Below are 25109 nucleotides of genomic sequence, written 5' to 3'. Positions count from 1 at the left end.
GAGTCAATATTGACTTTATAAGCACTTGACTCCCAAAAGCAAGAATACCTCATAAAGCATAACGTCGCAGAGAACCTTCAAGCAAAAAGTGAAAGGACATTCTTTGGATGCTTCATGCCAGAAGATATCATTCTAAACTCACAGTTTAGGAAACTATATCTCATGCAGAGTTGAAGATGATTCAGCTAGACTGCATCTAAGTTGAGCTTCTCAAGAAAGGGGCAGTATATAAGGTAAGTACAGTGGTAGCCTTAATTTTCTTTATGTCTGACTTATTCTCTGGGGACATATGGAAACCAGTTGATCCTGGATACAATCAGCAGCCAGAGACTGTTAGGATGTAAAAATGCTGTGATGGTGCTCTCCTTCCCCATATACATGTGATAAAAGATCTACACAGAGGCAAAAATGATTTCAAGGCTGTCACAAATCAAGCCTAGCAGGCCAGTGGTCTACAAACACGTAGTGAAGAATGGGGACGAGTGCAGTGCAAGAGGATTAGAGCAATATGTCATTGAATACCATCTCAGAGTAAAGATTTCAGCTCAGTGTCTATAACAAAGCCTTTCAGTTTTGTAGCTTATCTCTATTAGAAGCACCAGTCTCCCAGTTTCTCAGCGATCACATAGCTAGATGTCATCAAAGAGGTCCTCCGGCTCACAAGTGTTTTCCAGTGTTTCGAGAGACATCACATCCAGGGAATGCTTGCCCAATGTCTTCTGTGAGACAAGATCAGGTCTGGAAATATAAGCAAAGAGACTTGAAACAAATGTAGATACAGATATAAACAATTCCAACATATACACCGCTACGGTAACTACTTAATAGTGTATTTTGAGCTTTTTGTTAAGGTTACAAGTAAGAGAAAAGTGCTTTTTGTAAGACTGAATTACTAGCTTGAGATGGCAGCGGCAAAATAAACAGATGAAATTCAGTTTACAAATGTCAAAGCTTCAGCTATTTCATTACAATTTTTAGACCCTGAGAATGACCATTTTGCCCACAATTTCCACATGGAGACCTAGGGAGAAGAGAACAAATGCAGACAACATACAAAGGATCTGCTCTTCTGCTACTACACAGGATGATGCTCTGTTAACTGCTCTTTATTTTTTCCCTGGTGCTAAGCATGTGTCTGTTGTCCACCAGTTTGACATGGAGGCATATGAAGAATCAGGCTGAGTTGTCTCAAAGGTCCATGCCCCAAAGGTGCAAGCCTCTCTCCAAACAATAGAGCAGAAGAAAACAAAAGCAAATGAAGAAAATCCTTCCATAATACATGAATCCAGGTATTCAAGGACTTTCAAATCCCTGGCCTTCCCCTGCACATATGCTACATTTACATTTGCTATAAATGTATGCAAATAGAAGCACTCACCATTCTCTGATACATGTATGCTGAGGTACGGGTTTGCCCTCAGATAGCTGGACACCAGAGTCCTACCTGAAAACTTCACACCTGAATCAGACATCCATTACATTGAATAACATGCTAGTCTGCATCCTATTTAGCACTCCTTTGACTGTCCTCATCAATGTAGATCATTTAAATGCCTCTTGTCTATATGAGCTCTTGGCATTTGCCAAGAGCCCATGGTCACTGTTTCCCCTCTCTCTCTGAGACACCATTCTGGTAAAGACAGCTCTGCCTGGGAAGGCAAGGTATCTTATGTTTCCAAAAATGGTGGCACTTGCAACAGCTTCTGATCCCTATAGGAATTAATCTTATATGTATAGGCTGAATCCATGAAAAATCTTTGAATCCTGCACAGACAACTTTACTTTGGTGAGCTTTAAGAGGAGAATTATCGATCACAGATATGAGTGTTTTTGGTTACAAGATATTCCAGGTTGATATCACTAGCTGCTTTGAAAATAAGACATAATTTCTTAATCTTGTCTCAGTATGCTGTAGGGAACAGGTGTAGGAAGCAGAGAGCAGACCTGATGTGCTTGTATTGTCGGATTTTATACTGGTTAGAGTTTCATAAGGGTTGATGGCTTCATGCCCAGGTATATTCCACTGGTGTAATCCTGACAGCAGGTGAAAAATTTGTATATTACCAAGACCAACACACAAGCTACCACGATGGGAAGAACTAGACAGAAGTGATGGAAAGTGTTACTCTCAAATGCTGCCATATGAGGTCTTAGTGCAATGAAGCATGCAAAAGCAATCTTAATTTTCAGATTAAGTCAAGCTTTTGCCTTCAACTGCTCCACATTGTAGAGCCAATATAGTTAGTGAAATTCAGCAATTTTTTTTCTTTTTAAATTTTGTTTCAAACAGATGCAGAACCAAGTTTTCCAGAAGTCCTACCTAGAAATCTCTCAGGAGCAGAAATTTTTATAAACCACGGCAATCTTCAAAATGCAATAAGCTTCCTAAGTCCCCAGCCACTGTGTGATTCATAGCCTCTCACACTTCAAGTTTGTCAAGCCCTTGGAGGTTCAGAGCTCTCACTATGATGTTTTCTGCTGTGGACCTGGGGAATGATTTTCATTTTGAGGTGGAGCCCCCCATGCTCCTGGGGAATCAGCAAAAAGCCCAGTAAATGCCGAGTCTTGGATGCCGTCACTTCCTAAGAGCTCTCCAGTATTCAGAAGGGTTTCCTCACCACTCTATCCATCACTCCAGTTCTGCAAACCACTTTAAATTCAATGTACTGGTATACTGAGATTATGGTAAGTACTTTCTCTGGAAATCCAACTAGCTTTCTCTGCGAACTCTTCCAAAATGCTTTCCTTCAGGTCTGAACAATTGTAGCCAAGCATTTTTATTTCCTTTTGGTATGCAGTGACATCTAGACAGATGTGTGTCTCATCAATAGTCACTTGGACTAACTGTGAAACAAACCTGCCAGAACTGGACCCTTAGCCAATGACCTCTGGTCAGCAGGATCAGATCACTCCATGCTATTCTGATTGATAGCAATCAACTTATTTGTACTCTAATTTTTTTTTAAATATAGGTAGCATACCCCAACACAGTTCGGTGCTCAATTTACTTATTGAAGGTGTGTTGTTCTTTTACCTTTTTAGGTCTACCTAAAGGATTAAGTCTCCAGTGAGAACATATGTAAATCACACAGTGTGGAGCCACACACTGATCTTTTTAATTAATTCTGAAAGGTCTCATCAGCAAATAAACTAGGCTGAGAAGACCTCTGTACCACCACAGGCTATTTCAGGTACTGGAAGGTTTTTTTAGAGCATATGCTCACATGCCATATAGGCATATAAGACTAGGCATATAAGACTAAAAGACTTCTGTGACCCCACATTTGTTGACTTTGAGGTTTCACATATTCTAGCATTTTCTGATTTTGAAAAGTAAGCCTGTCAGTGCTTAAGCAATGTCAACAACAATTTTTTCCCCATTGGCTAAAATAACTGTTTTCAACGCTATACATGAGATCACATCTATAAGCCAAATCACTGTTGAGTTTTAACATTAAACAGCTAGAACTATTAAGCTTCTGTGTTCTTGTAACAACATGGTCCTCATTTAATCTCCAAAAGCTGTAATACTGCGCCTGTGAGTAAACCCAACTACACTTGCAAAGTGGAAGCATTAGGCTCTTTACATGAAGTTCATAAGCAACTTAATTTTGGTTTTCAGACTTGATGATTCCTATTTGAATGACATTTATTCACTGAATGCCAACAGCTTGCTTTGTGCTGTGAAATTACTTTGAATCTTGGATTCTCACTGAAGCTGTATTACCATATCCTAATGCATAACTGAGTTAATTTCTTTAAATTGCAGTGAGTTGTAGAGTCCTCTTGCCAAAAAGCCTGCAAGTAAGGCATTCTTGAAAGTTTATTCTTCTGTTGGATCACTTTTTGAAGTCTTGCCTTTTGGTAAACTTAAACTCCATTAACACATCTGGAGAACTGCTGACTATAAGAGATCATTTCATATTTCCTGACATTTAGTTCAAGCCCTTCATAAATTGAGACAGAAGACCAGATCCACAGCTGGTGTGAATCACTGGAGTACTAATAATGCCAGTGGAGCTCTGCTGACTTACACCAGCTCAGATTCTGGTCCAAGATTTGTAAGAAAGTGGTTGCATTACTTGATATTTCTTTCCACAGCTAAGTAAGAGCCAATAGAAATGGAAGACACACAACACTTTAGTACTTAACTAAGCAGCACAGAAACTCAAAGCTATGCAAGGTGATGGCTTTGCATAGCTTGGGAGAAAACACAACACCTTCTTTTGCAGTAGGACAGATGGACCACTGCCATTTGTTTCTTGTGATGAATTATTCCTGAGTTCACATAGACTCCAGAGCAGATCTGCACAACACTGTTCCTGCTGCAACAGATGGCCAGTTCCATGAGATAATGTTTGTAAAGCAGTATGAAGTAGACAATAATCTCCTACGTGACTGCTACAAATGATGGGATTAAAAAGAGCTTCCTAGTGGCAAAAAGATCAACAAGTTGTAGCTGTGCTGAAGGAAAATCAGGTCAGAGGCTGCAACATCAGCACAACTGCTCATCTTGAGGTAGTTCTTGCTTGAAAGATGAAAGGTTGTCTCACTTAGCTATGCTTCTATAGCCAGCCCAGCGTGTTGCGGTTATGATTTTACTCAAGTTTTTGCTCTCAAGCAACTCTCATGAGATTTGAAAAAAGAAATACCCTTGTAAATTAACATAGCTATAAAAGTTTCCCAAGAAACTTAAGTAATCTAGGATGCATACTTGTGTCCTGGGATCATTTTTTAGTAATTAAAATAATCAGTTCCAATCAAAAGCTGACATTTTACTAAAAGAGGACATTTCAGCTCTGCCAGAAGATGCATAGCAGTGTTTTAGGAAAAGACTGACTTTCCCAGTGTGTATATCTTTCCTTAGCTTTCTTTAACAGTTCATTTTTGTCATTAATCTGAAAAAAAAGAAGGCTTCATACCATGAGTAGATATTAACAAAGGATATAATCTGATACATACTTTCTTCGGTATGATAAAAATAGGTGGCAGCAGCAGCTCGTAAACAGAGAACTGGCAGGCATTACAGCATTAACATGGGAAAATAGGTGCGGCACCTCAAACACTAATGAACGCTCACATTGCAACTGACAGGGCAAAAGCTCAGAGCAACATTTGTGCTCCAGAGATGGTACTTTTAGAGAAAGAGAAGAGAAAAACTTGGATTCTTTGATCTATCAGCAGTCTGCTGTCTTGGCTGTATAAACATCGTCTTCACAGAAAGTCCTCAGTAGAAAGGTACTCATCAGTCATCATTATTAAGGAAGGATTATGAAAGGAGCTTTAAGTAAAGCTCATGGCTGTACATAAAACCTTGGCCTTGAATAACCGATGCCCCTTGGTGTGAGCTCTTGGGATTCATCACATTGACTGCCTATGGCTACAGGCCAAAAAGAGGGAAGTTCAACCATGAAAAGAAAAAGAAATGGTGTAATGGAGGAGGGGGAAAGCCTCTTATGTGAATAGATGCATCAAGGACACTATGTGCAAACACACCTCTTTAAAGTCAAATATTAAAAATGTAAGCAGACTAAATTGAAACTACATGTGCTTAAAAATACGGTGATACTCCCCTTTACAGAAATGCTACAATGACTATGTTATGAGGTAAATTATAAAGTAAATTATAAATTCTATATTTTTCTTTTTAATTCAATTTAAAATGGAAAATGTAACTCAATAATTTGGTTTAAGTTTGGCCAGTATTATGAGTACTCAACTTCCAGTACTCTGCCATTTATTCCTAGAAATAACAGGAAAACAAACCCATATATTTCTAATTGATCTCGCAAAATGTAAACCCCAGCAAGTCATGAAAAACTTGCTGGATACAATCATCTCCATGATCTGAAATTACAGTTGATGGAGTTTTCCCTAAGTTATGTTAGTGAAGAAACCAAAAATTTTTCTGCCAATTTCAGTCATCTGAAGAGAGTGGTGGTGTCAGAGATCATCAGAGTGCAAGCTGTACCTGGCCCCAACACAAATTCCCAGAGGCTAGAGAAAAATACTCAAGAAATAGCTGAAAAGAATGATTTCTAGCTTAGGGGATACTGTTTCCAATTCTCTTAGAGAACCTTCCATGTCTGGCATTTTCCTATGCTCAGTGTATTAAGCAAACAGTCTAGTCTCAGTTAAGGTCAGCAGACAGATAATAATAATAATAATAATAATAATAATAATAATAATAATAATAATGATGATGATGATGATGATGATGATGATGATGATGATAATCCTGCTCAATTACACAGTTAATGAAGAATACTTTCAATGCAGCAACACAAATTTAATGTTCAGCCACAGAATCAATGTTCGTTAATAAGTTTCCACCTCTGGCTGAAAGCCAAGGCGCAACTGCGCCTGCATTCATGACAACCACTGTGCAGTAAGGTAAGTCTGGAATTCCCTTAATAAACAAAACTTAAAGCAAAACTTCAAAAAAACAGGACAATTTCTAAACACTGTCATAAGCTCTTCTAAGCACCATTTTTTGTTGTCTAGAACTAGAAACTATCAAATGGGGCATAATTTTGATTTACGCTTATACATTTTTTTTTCTTTACATATCTCTGGAACCCTTCAGAGGGAGAAAAGTGACTGGAAATCCTTTAAAGATCACAGAAATTGATACAGTGATTGCAGCAAGAACAAACAAATGTGCTACACTGAGAAGATACTCACATATTTCTTACTGATAAAACTTTTAATATTGATATAACTTCCAATGACTGGTCTAGATCCGTTCTCAACATTACTAATCATCCACTCTATTTATTTAGTCCTATGAAACAGATGGTCTAAAGATCTTCAGAAAACCATATGTAATGTCTAAAGTGGCTGCACAGACAAGACGTCATGTAAATGAACAATGCTGACAGTACTATTCTAGGGACTTGTATCCGCTCAGCCACAAATTCCCAATTAACTTCAGCTGGCATAGGTGCAGGTCTTTATTTAAAAAGAACATTCTGGTTTAGTAATATAAATATAGTCTTGTATCTTTTCATCTGATCAAATGCACTTGCAGATGCTTACTAACAAAGATCTACTTAAAAATGTAATAATAGATGTCACTTATAAGGAAAAGCCTAAACCATGTTTGTTTTAGACAAGTGGCACACATTTCTGTGGCTCATTTCCACTTAAACTCCTTCTTGCTTAAATAAACTACACCACATTCACTTTGAAGAACATACTAGCACCACTGCCTTCACTGGGAAAAAAACACAAATCTCTTAATCATAACTACAAGAGTATATAGTAAAGGAAAACTTAGTTTGTTTAGGAATATTGTCAAGGTCTTTCATAAATCCAGTACATTGCAAATCTATTGGCAAATGCTAGAAGCGATTTTTCATAGTCGTTAAACACTATTTATCATATATACATTTATATAACACCAGCACCAGCTAAATTGTGTCATAACCCTTTTCCAGGCTGTCAAATCCTGGAACTGCTTTCTCTCCCTAACCCTTTCTTGTCCCCTCCAGGGTGATCATAAACACTAGCTACAGACCTAAGCGGGGCAAATAAAAATCCTTGAACCAATTTCTCATGTAGGAGATGTGTGTCCTAGTGCTCCTCTGTCTGTTGTCCCTGAAGACAGAAGGGGTCGAGACAGCTGTTGCAGCCGTCGTACAGTGGTGGAGCGTGGAGGGACAGGTTTCGCCTCTGAAAATTGGAAGCCTGTAGATGGCAGCTACAACTGCAAAACCATGTTGAAACAAATCACAAAAATAAGAGCATTTAACTGGAGGAAAATCCAGCAACCCTAAAACCTAGATTGTGTTTCAGGTGTTCCATGTCTTTTCCACTCCTCTCCAGTATTGAGGCTCTGAGTGGTTGTTTAAATCCTAATGATTTCAACAGGAGCTAAGCACTTGCTTAAAGTTAAGCACGTGCTTACAAAGCCTCCTGAACCACAGCCTCAGCTTACAACTCTCTGGGGTTCACCCTTTGCATTGACTGCTACAGAACAAAACCCACAACTTCACAAATGAATAAAATTAAAATAATTCTTAAAGAAATATGCATTAGTCCAGTGTTCATATGATGAAAAGTTCCCTCAATACTAGACTAGGGTACTCTGATATCTTTACTAAATTACTAGGTATAGCTAAAAACATCCTCTTCTTAGAAGGATGTAGGAGAATCCATGGATGTAATCCTAAAAATGATCTTTTAAAAGCTCCTATGACTGAATTAAGCAAATTCATTCTTCCTGCTGAACAATTTTGTACATGTATACCTGGGCACCAGCACAAACCTGTTACTGCTCAGATGACCTATTATCCACAGATCTGCTCAGCAGGTTTTGGATCATTCACTTTAATCGGCTTATTGCAGAAAACCACTTTGGATCAGTACAGTATATGGATATGATTTATGTATGTATTTTCAAATGACAAAATGCACTTAGAAAGATAGAGCACCAGAGAGTTCTTAATAAATCTGGGAGCAATGAATTGAATAAACTGGTAGCAGGTTTCAATTTACAAGTTAAGGTAGAGCAGATAAAGTATAACAAGGTTTTTTTCCCCCCTCTAATAGGTCTCTATTGAATATAAAGTTATTTTAATACCAAGAATTGTGCTTTCCTTTCCGCTGTCTCCTAACTCCCATTCAGCCTCTCCTATGCTCCTCCTGCCCCCTCCCCAGCTGCAGATCTGAATTCATTCATAGTTTTCTGAAATAAGATCAGACCTTTGATATTTAAGATCAAATCCCTGCCTACAGTGACACCTGTGAGAGCTGAAACATGTTCAAACAGCAGTACCAAAACAAAAAAAAAGAAAAGAAAAGAAAAACGAAGTAGGGACAGCACATGCAGCCCTTTGAAAACACAAGGAAAAAAGTAAAAATAGGTACAGCTGGCTGAGACAAAACAGAGCTGGACACTGCAACAGCTAGTGTTTTCTGGCTAAAAGTGAAGTTTTTCTTCTCTGCATGTTCATCATACCTTACCGATCCTTGAAACGTCTCCTTACCCAGGGTAGAGAACAGACATCGGCTTTGTCCAACTAATGCCAACCCTATTCCTTACTTTGGGGTGCATAAAGCAAATGAATGTGGGCCAAAGAGCCTGGCTGTTACTCCTGAACTTCTTAACTCACTGGTAATACTTCTTTCTACTTTGGACATGTGGTTAAGATGCTTTAACAACCTTCACTTTAGAGACCCCATCTATCAAAATGTCTATTTGGTGCAGTAAAGAAGCCACTTTCAAAATATATCTTCTATTATTATATGAAGAAGGAATCATCTGCAGCTCATGATGCAATTGCTGCAAGACAGGTTGTATAGCAGGCTTCAAAATTCGTATTTTCTCCTCCAAAACCCCAACTCGTCTCCATCCATTCAAGCTCTCAGGGTCTTCCTAAGCAGCAATATCTGCAGTAAGTACTTTACCAGGAGCATTTAACAATAGACCAAATAGCCAACTCATTACTTGTTGAGTAAATGCTGCAAAAGAGTCTAGACTGTAAGATTTTTAAGAAAGGTTGTACTGCCTCCAAAACCAACAAAACCCCAACTAACCAAAAGGACAGGACTGGCCCTGTGTGTTTCTTTCACAAAAATTCTTTAATATAAATGGGTTTTTGTCCTAATGAGCCTCTCTACTTCTTATTTCCATAAATGGTCAAATTCAGAGAAAGATTCTTGAGTCCTTAAATTTCAGAGATTTCCTTTTCTGGCAGAATAGTTTGCAGGCAGAATAGTTTGCATACGTGTTGTACCAGGATCAAGGGACATGCTTACCCATGCACGCATAGACTTCCCCCCGTGTTATGGTAATGAAGGTCTGAGACTTAACTGGTGCTGAACCAGAATCAGTCACACCCCATCTGGCTGTGACTGTGCGGGGATTCCTGCAGATCTGTCCCCAAAGGTGAAGGGAGGGGAGTCCAGAACCGCCACCAGTCAAGACCTGTCTCTGCATTAGCAGGCCACCCATCTTAGTTGTGAGAAAATGTTACCTGAAATTGATGCTGCTATAGAGTGTCCATCATAAAGCCCTACTTTATCTATGCCTTGTTTGGTTAATAGATTGCTAACGACAAATTGTCCAGGAACAGGATACAAGGTGATGTATTATTGTCTTGACTAGTAAACCATGAAGAGTTTTTAAGGATCTGCCAAGAAGGAAAGTAGAGGAAAGGTATAGAATCATAGAATCGTTTAGGTTGGAAAAGACCTTTAAGATAATACAGTCCAACCATAACCTAACATTACCAAGTCCACACTAAACCAATTAAGGGTAGACTAGAATAAACCATGTCACAAAGTGCCACGTCTACCCGTTTTTTGAACGCTTCCATGGATGGGGACTCCACCACTTGTCTGGGCAGCCTGTTCCAATGCTTGACTACCCTTTCCATGAAGAAATTTTTCCTAACATCCAATCTAAACCTCCCCTGGAGCAGCTTGAGCCCATTTCCTCTTGTCCTATCACTAACTACTTGGGAGAAGAGACCAACACCCACCTCTCTACACCTACCTGAAAGGAGGTTGTAGTGAGGTGGGTGTTGGTCTCCTCCCAAGTAGTAATTTCAGCAGGGGGAGATTGCAACCACCAACTCAATTAAAAACTAGAAAGACTACTCCCCCATTCTCCTTGACCATGCATAGCAAGTTAAAATCATCCTGTACCTTTAAATTTAAGTGAAAAAGATATGAACCAGTAAGAGACAAGTATGCTTAGCTAATTTAATGATTATGTAGTAGATAGGTGTGGTGTGTTAACTGTAATGTATGAAAGTTAGAGAAAACTTAGGTAGGTGTGCTAGCTTTGTAGAATTACCACCTAGCACCCATCCCTGCGCAGAAATGAAATAAAACAATATCTCATCTCAGTGTGCGAAGATTGGCTTATTGCGCACCGGGTGAATGAGCCCTGTTTGGGACAACAAAAGGAACCAAGACAACCAATGGACAGGAGTTACCAGCCATGAATTAATGAGCATGGCAAGCTGAAAGACAGCAACCAACCCTGTATTTTAAATGGAAATTTCTGATTACTATCTTTCCACAAATATAGGTGCAGCTTCAGGGAACCCATGCACCACAAGTCCCTCTACCAGATGTTTCTTCAGGCTCCAGGCTTTCAGAGACACTTAGTCAATCAGGAAATTAAGAGCAGGGTCTTGGATAGAGTTTAGGCATCTGCGGCTGGACTATCAGGCTCATCAAGACTACTAACCAGATGCACAAATGCAACGATGAGAACGTGCAATACTGGTGTCATAACAGCCAAGCTCCTTTGGGCTGCCATGCCCCCATGCTCACCACCCTTACTTGGAGAGACCACCTTATGCTTTACACTCCAAGCCTGCTCAGCACCTGTCTTACTTGGCACTAGGCATGGACACCTGAAAGTTTTATTTCAGAAGCAATGCAACTAAAAGACATTCAGAAATTTTGGTCGCTGTGATCTGCATTGGGCTGAAATCAGTGCCTTCCTGCAATGAAGCAACAGGCCATGTCAGCCAATCTAAAACAGGTAACAAAAAAGATAATTTACCAGACCTCTACAACATGGGAAGATCTGTCCTTGGGTCACCCCAATGTTGCCCAGAACCCCTTCTCCAACAGCAGCCAAGAGCAGATGCTCTTTGAAGAGTACAAAGTGCTCTTCCAGCCTCCAACCATTTGCAGCTCAGAGGCTTCCTGAGCCAGGGTTAATTTCTGTGTATTCAGCAACATTCAGTATATTTCTCTTTCACAAAATTGCCCTGTCCCCCCCGAGCCCATGTAAACTTCAAATAATGCAAAAATCTTGAATGATCTCCACAAGTAATACACAGGAATAGTAAAAACGCAGCAGAAAACACAAAATGCAATGAAAAGGGGGAAAAACATGACAAAATTGGTTAGATACCAAAGTACAATAATTCTCTTTACAAAGCTGTTTCAGTTCCACAGCCTAAGCCAGATTATATTTTCAGTCATTATATATTAGTATAAACCTGAAGTACCTGCACCAAGTTTTCTTGTACCTGTCTGCTTCAAACCAGCATTCAAACCACAAACTTTACAAAATTTTAATCCACAGAAAGCCTTGATAATTGTGCTGGTGCTGCACCACTGACAAATTTAGATAGCTTGCCTTTTTGTGAGTTTCAGCACAGTGTTCTGAAGGATTTTTTTATCTTACAAATGCATTAAGAGAAAAGGGAGCATGTTTCGTCAAGAGAGGCTTTGGAAAGTACCCAATTTATCGTTATAAGTCCGGTCGCGTTCAGTGCACTGAACTATCACGATTACGGATTCACAAATAAATAGGCACCTTTCATCTAGTCATGCTGCATGAACTATCATGGCCACACTTAAAGCGTCTGGTTGCGTTCAATGACCACTATCACGGCTAGACCAATAAATCAAAGCAATTTATTAAAGCAACAGACACACAGGTTCTTTGGATTACCGGTGATAATTTCACTGACTGCAAGGCACATGCAAATACCAAAGCTTTGGAATAACACAGATGCATCAACAGACCTAAAGTGACTCTATAGAGGTTTCTAAGTTTTGCGCGATGATGGCGGGGGGAGGGTGTGTGTGCACTTGGTATAACCAAGTGTTAGATTCTTACCCAAAGGCGTCCCAGTGGGGGGGAAGAGAGGCTCAGCCCGTCCACTGATCCCAGAGGTCAGAGTAGTACACGATGGTATCTTCCCTAACATCTCCTCTCTCTTAGGCCAATTTATAGTACTTTTACCTTTCAGGTGGAGCTTGAGGGACTCTAGTCATACATACTTTGTTACAATTGGTGTAAAACTTTCTCGCTTCGTTTTAAAGGTACAGGCTCAGAAAAATTCAGAGCGCAGGCTCAGTGAGGAGTGGTCTCACCTTAGAGGCGGGTAGGTTTTGGGATGGAGGTGTGTTTTGGTATTATAATGATATTATAATGAGCAAAGTTTACCAAAAGGACAGCATTTTGTCAAAATCATGACAGTTTGTTGGCTCAGGGTATCAATTATGCAGCTTATCGGTGCCATGGTCCTCTTCTGAGTCCCTTATCACAGAGCTTGGCTGTGGTGTCTCCACACCACTCCTCCCTCTGGGCAACTCCCCTTAGAGCCAGTGCACCAGGCTCCCCTGATGTTGCCGACATCCAAGGATGCAGCCTTAGGGAACTCCCTGTGGGATAGATTCCTTGCATCCAGCTGCATTTCATCTGGACAGCTTCTTCAATGCTGTGTTTTTCTTGAAACTGTAAATCTAAGTCTAATGTCTAAGTCACCTCCAGCAATTACTCCACAGAGCACCATACTGGTGGGCAACTGGGACTTTATTAGGAGAAGGCAGATGTCAATCCAAGTAGACTAATCATGGTGTACATGTGAAACAGATACTTCCTGTGTAAAACAACCCAGTGTGCTATACAGATGAATCACTGAAAATGCAATTACAACTGCATCTTGGGTTATTGGTAACAGGTCCACTTATTGGAAACCCATCTGGTTTTATCCACGCTACAGTACTGAGAAACAGGAAAAGAGTAATGCCCATTTTTCAAGTACACCTGCTCTGCTGATGTCTCCATTTTATCTCCTAGAATAAAAATAAGAATCATTAGTAGTTTTATAGTCCAGCATCACAGGGAGATCACTGTCTTCTGTTAATTAAGACTGTGACAGTTTTTAACATATTGAATCTTGATTCTGGCTCAATTTGGTATCTTTGCAAAAGAGAGAGAGGGAGAGAAAGTGAAAGAGCAAGACAGAGAGGAGTGCACATCTAAAACATAGCACATAACTGCCTCAGCCCTGGCATAAATTCTCGTGATCAGAATGAGCAGTTCAGATAGTACAAATGGATGCAAACAACTTAAAAGACCTAGTCGTTTAAAAAGCTTTTTTCTTTTTTTTTTAAAAGCACTATTATAAACAAAAATGGTTGTTTGAAAAGCTTCTCAATAGATCTGGCAGACAGAAAGTGTTTCTGGTATCATTAGGAAAAATAAGAAGAATTTTTCAGAATTCAATCTGAAGCCTGGATTTTCAGTTCAAGCTTAGCTTAGCTCTCCTTTTAATAAAATCAGCTTCTTTCAGAGCAGTTAGACTAAGTCATTGGCACTTTCTAAACAACTGCACATGGAATTACCAAAGCTCTTTACCTCTGAGGAATCATGTCAAGGGTGATGCGTTCCCGCTTTCACTTGTGCATGGTGAGCTACAATTCCCTCCACGACATTGCTGGCATGCAGCCCTCCTAATCCCCCAGTGACTCTTCTGAAGAGTTTTATTACAAACAATATATAGCAAAACAATTGACTGTATTGTACATACACATATATACTCTTGCCTGTTAAAGATTATAGGTCTGGTCATAAAAGATGGTAGTTTCCCAACTGGTTTTATTTTGCTTTGTATAGGTTCTTTGTACACAACACACTGACATCAGCCTCCCAGGACTTAGCAGGAGGTCAGTGGACTGTGTTTTTAACCTATAGGCTTTTTTGACCCAGACATGTCTGGACTTACTAGTGAGACAGTAGTCCGAAGTATATGGCCATCTTATTGCTTATTATCTTTTAAAACTAATGACAGAACAAAACCCAAACAAATAAGACTGTCCCGGCTGTGAGTGCTATTAGGTTTTGATGCAAACCAGAAGCAAGGAAACAAACCCAAAGCACATCCTACTCACTGGTTAGGTTTCAGTGGTGATATCTGTGTATTCACTTTGTATGTAATTGCTTCTGCATTGTTCTGACAGGTACATAACATTCATTGTAAATGTCTGTCTCAATGTAAAGTATACAACAGAATCAATAGAGCAATTAATAGGTGCTGACATATTAACTCTATTCACATTTCTTAACTATGAGAACATTTTGAAGAAACATTAATGAAATAACAAAATAATTGATATTGATCCCTGCAAAAATCATGGTACATGCTTTGGAACAAAGCAGCAAACTGAGAAGGTTGTTTAACTGTATGGCTGTTTAATAACCAGCATAGCTTTTAAAATAATTTATCGACCAGCTTTCCACCAGCCACTATGAGAAGAGGAATCCATTGTACCTTTTCATACTCGGTATTGCTAATTGTAATAAGATATTCAGGCAACAGTAATAAAAGCTCATTCTAAATCTGGTGAGAACTGATGAAAGCAATTATGGTGAGGGCTTGGTACTGTCAAACTGTCAAGTTTCAAGCTTAATGTAATTCTTTAGAGCTTACACTTTCTCTATTATAGAAGAAAAAGACTGGAAGTCATTTTCTGCTGAGAATGCAATGAGACCAAGGAAACAGATGATTTAACTGCAGAATGGTAAAACACTATATAAAGCACCAATAAAACTCTATGTCATGTCACAGCAGTTCTTAAGGAAGGGACCTGTCTTGCACTCTCAGATATTAGTAGTGAAAAAATATGACAAGGGCCTTGAGGTCCTTGGTGGGTGGGATACGAGACATTTTAGAGGTCTAGGAAGCATGTTCATTTAAATTTTATCAATTGTTTCTGTTTTTCTAGGCTAGAGACATGTTCCATTGTGGAAGAAACAATAAAATAATATAAAATAATAATGAGTCATTAGGTTTAGCCTGAATACTGCCATATATCAGCAGATCATACTCTGCCTAAAGTTTTTCCTGCAGCTGATTGCAAAACTAGCACTTCCAAGTTGCACAAGCTTTGTGATTATAAAAATCATTGAACGGCCAAAACAAGGTGCATTCTACTTCCTATCTGTATGAAAGTCAAGCATGGATGGCATGGACAGTGGCACTGACAATATGGCATCTAATGGGTATTTCCTCTAATGCCCAGCTGGAGTTAGCTCCATAGCACTGACAGGGAAGTGCCACAGGGTCTACAGAAACATAGAATCCTAGAATATCTCATGTTGGAAGGGACCCATAAGGATCATTAAGTCCAACTCCCTGCTCCTTGCACGACTCCCTAAAACTAAACCACATAACTAAGAGTGTCGTCCAGATGCCTCTTGAACTCTATATATCAACTCAGTCTTCAGCTCCTTAGCTGATGCTCCCTGTGATGGCGAAAAGCATCCTGAACGATGACTGGATGCACCAGGAGGCATATCTCTCACAGAAGAGAGATTACTTTACTGTTTTGTTTCAAATATTCCATGAAACAACAACTGTCAGTCAATAGTGAACCTTAACTGGAGTTGAACTGCTTGTAGAGCAGCCAGTGAGTAGACAGCAAAAAATAATGATGCATGAAGTCAATGCCAGTGGAAAAAATACTCTGCTTTGATTTGTGTTTTAATTCTATGCTGAGGAAAATAATATTTTCCCTTTCACTGTGTGGCCAGGTGCATTAAAACTTTGTGAAAGAGAGTACAGCACAGGGCCACATAAGGGACCTAGATAATGTGATGGAGCTCTGGCAGAGATGCATAACTTATGCAGGAACAACCGCAGAAGGAAACCCCAGATCCAGATGTAGGAGTGTTAAAGTGCCATCTATACTATGTATGTTACATCTGCTTGCCTCCAGCAAAGAGGAGGTGAAGCCAAACTATAAATAAATCAGTATGGTATATGAAGAATAACTGAGACTTTGATAAAACTAGTATTAATGACTTTGGTTAGTGACAATTGTTGCTTTTTTTTTTTTTAAAAAAAACCCCAACTTTCCTCTGTTACCCAAAAAAATCCTGACAACAAAAAAGTAATGTGTTAACCTACAGCCTAGGAGACTGTTTAGGGAATGAATTTAAAACAAAGTTGCCCCCAGGCATAAGGGGTAGAATGCGGTAAATATAAAAGCAACTGATGGGCATAGCGTCATTTGCTGCTCACAGACAAGATGCCTATACCTACAGAAAGGGAGGCTGTTTGGACTTAAACTACTTCTGTTCTTCCCTGCACAACAGTTTAATGAACAGCTAGGCACATTTAACCAACTCTCTTCATAACAGGAAGTGCTCAACAGACAGAAGAAAGAGTTGGTAGACAAGATACAAAGAATAAAACTCTTATTTGATTACTAAAGCTGCTGCAAAATCAAGGCAGAAATAAATACTCATGCTTCCAGACAGAATTTGCATAGTAAGATGTTATTTCACTTCCTGTAAGCATCCTAGAGCTGTTCCCAGCAGTACAAATATGAGCAGATTCAGGTGGCTTGGAATTGGACTGGAGGCTTATCAAAACCACCCAGTTCTTCTCAAGCCTTTAAACAGCAGAAATTCATGAAAGGATATACCTCTTGTAAGATTTCTGTATTACTGCTTTCAGAAATGAGAGGGGAAAAACCAGACATCCCTCTAAAAGAGTGGGATGAAAAATGGGATAACATGAACACTCAGGATAATTCTTTTGAAGTTTGGATCCAAAAAGGAATGAAGCCCTGGGGGCAGGGGCAGAGGAAGGAAAGCTCATTCATCCTCAGCACTTCTGCGTGTTCATTACGTGTCAGCAGTCACAAATTAGACAACAAAAGTGTGATAACACTAGCCATTCCTAGAAAGTACTTCTTACAGACAATGCTTAATTCAAAGGTGTGTTTTTTTTTCTTTTAGTCATTGTCTGAAAAGGCAAAAACTCTAGTGAAACTGTCTCTGGTGAGCAGTCCAGTCAATATGAGGTGAACAGCTAGAAATAAATCAATAAAGGGAATAATTAATCCAGAGTCACTTCTCTTTAAAGCAAAAAATCCAGGTGATTCAAATTCCCTCACAGATACTGTCCTGCCTCAGTGGGGTTGACTAGCCTCCACAAGGCTTGAAGCTGATGAACCACTGTGCTGCTAAAATGCCTTAAAAAACCAAACAAACCAAACTAAACCAAAACAGAAAATTAACCTGTGCAGTATTGCATTGTTGTGTGAATGGCCTTTGGGGCTTCCCCCTCTCTCCATCCCATAATCTGGAGAAGGTCAAAGCAGCTGCAGAGGCCCACAAGCCCCTTAGCAGACCCATGGGACGCTTTCCACCCTGGTGTCCCAAGGCAGACACCACCAGGACTCTGTTCATTTTTGCCTGCACCAGCAATATCACACCCATCTCTACTTCAATGCTAATATGTAAGAAGATTAAAAATTGAAGTGTTACAAACCTGGGTGAGGGAGAGAAATGTATGGGTCTCCTGAGGACCACTCAAAGCAATACAAGTTTGGACAAATGAGGCTGTCACTGGCAGACTGAAGGTGGGTGCTGGAGACAGGTGAGCAGATGTCATGCTATGTAGTAAAAGCAAGTTGTTACTGGCAGAGGTTTAGAATAGTCACATTGCACATGTGTGTCTAAGCTGTGGTGGCTTATGCATCTTGTCCGAAACGAGTGCCAAAAACACCTATTTTCCCACTGTGTCTCTCCATGCGTTTCATTTACTGCTTCCACCCTCATCGTCCAGCAGACCAAATGCCAAAATCCACGTGCTGCCTCTGACGGGAACAGGAACACAGTAGCTGGCTGGCATAAACCCAGTATGGGTCCAAATCGGGAGAAGCTGGATCTGGGCCAGCTACAGAATAGGCAGCTTTTGGTGGCAGGAACAGTTTTCAAACGTTATGTACACCACACTCTAGCAGAACCTCCAATGGATGATGTATTGCTACCCTTTCCAAATGTGAACTCCCTTAATGGGGAAGCAAGTCCCAGAATCACTAAAGGGTTTGCTGAGATAATGTGTTAATAGTGCTTCTTTGTGCTATAGGAAATTAGGAGAATCTTTGGGGGCGGGGGGGGGGGGGGAGGGGGAAGCCAATTCTGGGAATAAACACACCCAGCAAGGAGTATGGTAACCCTAACACAAAGATTTGTCAAGATGTCTGTTGAAAAGACTACTGGGAAAAATCATACAGAGAATAGTCCTGGTAAGACTGTTATTATTGCAAAAAACCACAATGATAAGTAATACATGCTGCAGTAATGACTATTTTGCAAGGCCAGATTCCAACCCTCCCAATTCAAGGGAAAAATAAAACAACCTTAAACAGGAGATTTGGAAACAGACTCTTCCAACACATCTTGAAGTAACTGCCCAGCCACCCTTGCAGCCTCTGGGCTCCAGCAGTCATTGCATCTTGCAATATCCTACCTTCATGAGAAGTCCAAGGAAATAACTGCGGTCCACAGACCCTCTAAACTTGTCCCCTACATGACAGCTATTCAGGGAGCTCTGTAGCACCAAGGGTGTATTTGAAAGCCTGACAATCTCACGGTATCTGAAATTGGAGGCTATTGAGCAAATTTCATGAGGATATGTTCTTGCCAACCCTCCTTGGAATAATCTATGTCTATAAAGCTATTTATATGTATAGCCCGTTGGGAATTTTCTGGCTGTTTTTCAGCCAAATCAAAGATACATGTTAAATATACATCTATGTTAATTTTAAGAAACCTTGGGAAACTAAGGCTTTGGGTTCATAAACAAATGACCTAATTATACTCGCCCACATAAAGAATTTTGCCTATTTGTGACAAATAAAATGGCTAGCAACCTTTTTGCCCTTCCTGAAATGTGTTCTGCAATGTTCCTGTCACCAGTGTTACTCTGGTCTTTCTTAGACATGACTATTTTAAAGACTAAACTACCTATGCATTGTTAGAAAGTTGTTAGGTCTCCCTCAAATTTAAATCTCTAATTTTTGGGAAGAGATGTTAAAAAAGGCTTATGAACTAGAACGGTACGTGGCACTGTTCAGCATAAGTCTTACAACCAATATTAATGGCTATTACAACATACTGCACCTTGGCCAGACATGGTCTGATTTGCATGGGACAGACAAAAAAACCCATGCAGCACCTCATTTGATGAAGCATGTGCACCTTGCTTGGTGTAGCACTGAAGCTGTTACCAATACTCAGTATCAGCCCCCCTTGTCTCTTGGGCCACTCAGGTGAATATCACAGTCTGAAGTCCATCTGGAAGAATGTAACAGCAACTAACCACTTATAGTAAAATGAACATTTACAGCTTTTAATTTGGCATTTTCAAAAAGTGAAATGCAGATTTCACTCTCCTTTGCACCCAAGCTTTTAAAAGTGTCCTCCACATCACAGAACAAAGCCATTAATATTTCCTTTTAAAATATACCAGATATATCATTGTATAGTGGGAACTGTCTAATACATGAAGACAGACATTTATCTTATATGTTTGCCAGACAAAAAATACAGATAGTAAGCACCAACATAAATTTGTTTTTGAAGAGCCTTGTCAGAGAAGGGAACAGATGAGTCATTCAGTTTTCTGCTGTTACAGGACAGTCTTTATTCTCAGCTTTTTTAGTTTCCGTCATACAGTTGAACTCGTATTCCAGGGCGAATACGCTAAAGAGAGTCTAGAGGAAAATATTAAACCAATAACTGCAGGGTGAATAAAAAGCCTTTTCTGAAACAATCTTTTACTTAATTGTTTCAGTACATTAATAACTTAGGCTTGAATTTCTGTGCTGCTGGAAACTTACTAAATGAATCTAATAAACCCAAATGATCAAATATGCTTTTCTCTATATACTTGTATTTTAAAGGAATATTTAACAAATATTAATTGGAGCAAGTCCTCTGATCTGGACAGCCACGGCTTTAAGTTTAATGGAAATTTCCAACAGAACTACAGTTACCTCAACAAAAGACATGTAAAAATAACTTTGCATATGTTTATCACAGCAATTCATCCTTACATGCCATTTTCCAACTCAAATGGTTAATTTTAGAATTTAGAGAGGGCCATATTTTGGTTTCTGTCAAGATAAACACTTGTGACATATAGTGCACAGAAAATAATCCAAAATGACAAAACTGATTTTGGAAAATGACATTCACTAACACAGCTAATGGTGAGTAACTGCAGGTTGGGATTTACCAAATTTGATTTGAACCATAAACTATTTCTTGGTTTACAGCTCTACAGAATAATACTTTAATGTGACTGTGGCAGATTTCCCACACAAAAAAACTCATTCAAAAGACATAACTATTTCCTTAGACTAGTAAACAGTGTCTCATTGTACTGATGACATTGAAAGAAACACAGGCTTTTGATTAAGGAGATTACATTGAAATAAAGACAGATCACATTTTAAACTCAATTGGATTAGTTGGCATTAATTTTCCATAAATGTATCATGTTGGTTACATTTCCTATGGCTTGATGTTTTATAGATGCATTTCACAGAATAACTAAGATCTCCTCTTCACAGACAATCTTCCACTTCTGTTTCCCCCTCCCTACACACGTTCTCTGTATGGCGTGTGGATGATTACAAACATCACAGGTAGCAATAGGGGGGAAATGCCTTCAGAAATGTGCCTGCCTTCATCACAGGTCCAAGGACTAAGCTGTTTCACCTTCTTTCCATCCACACTCTCCATGCACAGTTGAAATCCAATGCTGTCAGTCTGCACTAGCATTAATTTTTCAGCACCTTGCATGAAACTCAATTTTATAAGGATTCCTGTGAATGAAAAAACCTTCTTCCCTATTCCTTCTGGTTTTTGTCCACATACCTCATTTTCTACTGTCCTCCCCTTTGATACTGTTTTCTGAGTTATAGTCCCTTACTGTTGGTGCACAAACAGCTGAGCCAGGGTTACAAACTCCTCTGACTTCGGACTCTGCCAAGAGTGTGAGAGCCCAGCATGAAGAAGCAGTTCAGTGATCCAAAGTTCCTGTTGCCTAACTGGTCCTTTCACCCTAGCCAGGAGGCAGTCATGCCTCTGCTGTGGTTTTGCAGAAAACATTAATTATATGGCAGTACAATGAACTATCAATTACTGACCCAATTTGCAATGCTGGGAATCAAATCCCAAAGAATCTAAACCATCAAAGAAGAATCGTAGGTTGCAAATTTTATTACCCTATTTTTACTGGAACGCAGTTTACTCCTAAAATCATCTGCATTAACACAATACTTGCATGGTCTGGAGCTGTTTAAACAAAACCTCATTCCAAAATTCAACATTTCAAGGAAATTAGCCAAGTAATAAGACAAAGCATTTTCTTAAGAATATTAGAAAAAGTAGGAAAAGTTTCGAAAATTTAACTTTTGTCCCTGAAGCCTTAAACTTTGGAAATCAACTACACAGCATATGTTTTCCACATAACAAAAGATATTTGCAACGGATATTACAATTAAGTGAATGAAAACTGCTATAGAGTCTGTTAGGGATTATCAAACCAGTGTAAATAATTCACTGTTATGTCAAACCTACCATTGAATTTCTTGTGCATTTAGCCACAGGCATTAGAGAAGAAATAACATTTTAACCTGAAAGAAAACCACTCATTCAGAAGATAAGGACTAACTTTAACCTACAGAGGAAAATGTGAAGGTAATAAATCAGCTAAGGGGAGGCATATAGCATAATGCATATGCAGCAATGCAAACAGCACTTGATTTTCGTTGTTATTTCCCACTCTACATCCTGTTAATGCATTGTTAAAAACACTGGAAGCAGACAAAGCACAAACTTGCACTCATGTTGGCACGAGTGAGGTTTAAGTGGATGAATTTATGGAATTTTTTGCTGCCACCAGCCACAACTTTCATAGAAGGAGCTTCAGAAAGAATCTTTGGTCGCTTTCCAGTGAAGTTAAATCTCCAGAAGAAATTTAGGCAACACCAGACCATAATTGCAAAACAACATGCCCTGTGAATTCTGACAAGGCTTTGCCTTTGGGCATCTCACTGAGCAATGTCCCTAACCCATAACTGGGGGAAGGTGTGACAAAAAGACCTGTTATGAAGAAGACCAGAACAGAGTATGTCTCAGCAGCAACGTGGTTGGGTTTTGGGTTTTTTTTTTTTTTGGCTGTAGTGGACAGACAAAAAATTTTGCTTTTTCTTCTTCTCTAATAGTTTATTCTTCTTGAGTGTTTTCAGTGGTGTCCCTCACACTAATAGGTCTCCAATTCATTAGCCTTCTGTGAGAGCACTTGCTTCAAGCTGCCCGGGGCCTCAGAGGCTTCAAGCTTTTTTCTGTAATTCTGCTAGGATCTTGCACACTGAAAAAAACCAGAAGGGACTTTGGATGGAATCTCATTCTGCTAGTCTTAACTTGGCTATCATAATCCTACTGAAAGCAATGCTCCTGGTGGCAGGAACCTGCAGTAAGATTCAAAGAGGTGAAACTCCCCCAAACATGCAGAGAACGCATTATCTGCTTAGTCCAGAGTACTCTCTGCATATGAACTAGGTGCTGAATATACTGCAGGGTTCTTTCTACACAGAACAAATATGAGTTTTTCAATCACAGTAAATCATTTCAGCAGAAACTACTCCTTAATGTGGATGGGGACACCACTCAGTAAAATAAGTATCATTTGAACTGGTAGCCTTGATACACTTAATGAAATCTCAACTTATACCATGTTTAGCTCATCTGATCTCAAAACATTAGTGTGATTACAAGAAGCAGAGACAGGGAAAAAGAGGTAACACCAATGGAGAACTTGCCTTTTACCTATATAAATCATTACTAAGAAAACAAGATGCATGACAAGCAGGCAGGATGCCCTGACAACTAACAGAGAAATTTGCCAGAGACTTCAGTGCTTGCATCTATCTCTGTACACAAATCTAGAGGTGTACTGGCTTTCCTGCATGCACAAGCTAATTCATTTCTCTATTTACATTGGTCTTCCAGAATATATTATTAGATAAGGGGTCTTTATTTACCTGTAATTCCTTACAAAGGACTATGAAGAGAAACAAGCTCTGTGGAGTTTGTCAAACTAATCTATTTCCTGCTACAGAAGAACTCCTCATTACTAGTATTTTTGCAGCACAGTTTTAAATGAAGCAAGAGATGCTGCTTCATTTTTCTCTGGAAGTATTACTTTGCAAGCCAGTAGATATAACTGACAATTTCTTAATATATTGTCCAACAGCTCTTTTTCAAGTCATCTTTCTTAACCCCATTGCTCATGTTACATTCTCTGCTTCGTGTTGATACCCTTCAGGTGTTATCAAATGTTTCCTTTCTTGTCCTTTAGCCAGCCTGTATGTATTTAACCTAAACCCGCTCCTTATAAACCCAGGCTCCAAATAACTTTCCTGTGTACGCTGTTCTTCTCTCCATCTCTCCAACTATCAATATCTTTCTGCTAACGAGACTTCAGCATCCCAAGTGACGGAAAACCTCTGCTTATTAGACTAAAATTGAATTGGTCTTTATTGCTGTCAAATCAGTATTCTAAATTCATGCATAATTTGCTGTCAGCTACTACTTTCAAGTCTCCTTTGGCATGACTGCTTTCCAAGGTTTCTCTCACTCATAGGAATCTGTTCCAGATTATTTTCCCCTTGATAGGCTTGCACTAATTAATGTTTCTAAAATGCTTTTAAAATGGAAAGCACTATATAAATATTAAGTATCCTTATCTGTAATGGGAAACATGCTCCATTACCATTGTCACATAAACTTCACATCAACACACTTTATGCATAGTCCTTGGTCACGGGCACTTGATTTCCTAAAAAGCATTACTAACTGAATACATTAATGGAAAATATTTATGTGTAGGCTATGTATGCATAAGAGCTGGGGCACGCATTGTATGTGTTACACACACAAAATATAGCTCAGACCGCTCTGTTGTTTATGTATTTAATGTAAACAGAAACTTAGTCCAGTTTGCAATTTTGCATATGTATTTTACACTGATTTTCACTGTATAAACACTGTCTTACTGAATTATTGACTGCCTAGTAACGTCTGCTGCAGGGAATTGTTCAATACTAAATGAAATTATGTTTGGTAAGTTTAGGCAGCTTAGGTATTAATTATTCAAAAAACAAAAAAAACCCTGTACTTTTGCTACCTAGCATCACATATATTTGAGTGTAACATGTAACGTTTCAAATGTTCTGTTCCACAAAAAAATGCAAAATATTTCTGTACACTTTAGCACCTTTAAACCACAGGTAATTAAGAAGACTGCAAACTGTTGTTATTGCAGATGATATTGTGCAGCATCCATTCTCACCACGGGAGCTGGTGTCTCACAGTGTCCTCAGGGACTCACAGTTCATAGCTTGTGGGTTTATAACACAAAGTACATGCCCAAGTGGCTGATGAGCACTGGGGAGACAAAGGAAGGAAATTGACCCAGATAATTTGTTAAAGCAGGCATTAAATAGGTTAGCGAGGTTTGTTCTTCCAAAATGCTGCA

General features: G+C 39.3%; 1 protein-coding gene across 1 annotated transcript in view; it reads right to left on the bottom strand.

Annotated features, from left to right (window-relative positions):
* Nucleotides 1-629: 629 nt before the first annotated feature.
* XRCC4 (X-ray repair cross complementing 4) overlaps nt 630-25109 on the bottom strand; it is a 180545-nt gene continuing 156065 nt past the window's right edge. The window contains exon 7 of the mRNA XM_075726894.1: nt 630-738. Coding sequence (XP_075583009.1) covers nt 630-738 — 109 coding nt within the window. The remainder of the gene's footprint in view (nt 739-25109) is intronic.

Source organism: Pelecanus crispus, chromosome Z (assembly GCF_030463565.1).
Source record: "Pelecanus crispus isolate bPelCri1 chromosome Z, bPelCri1.pri, whole genome shotgun sequence".
Classification (NCBI taxonomy): Eukaryota; Metazoa; Chordata; class Aves; order Pelecaniformes; family Pelecanidae; genus Pelecanus; species Pelecanus crispus.
This window is presented reverse-complemented; position numbering and strand designations above follow the sequence as displayed.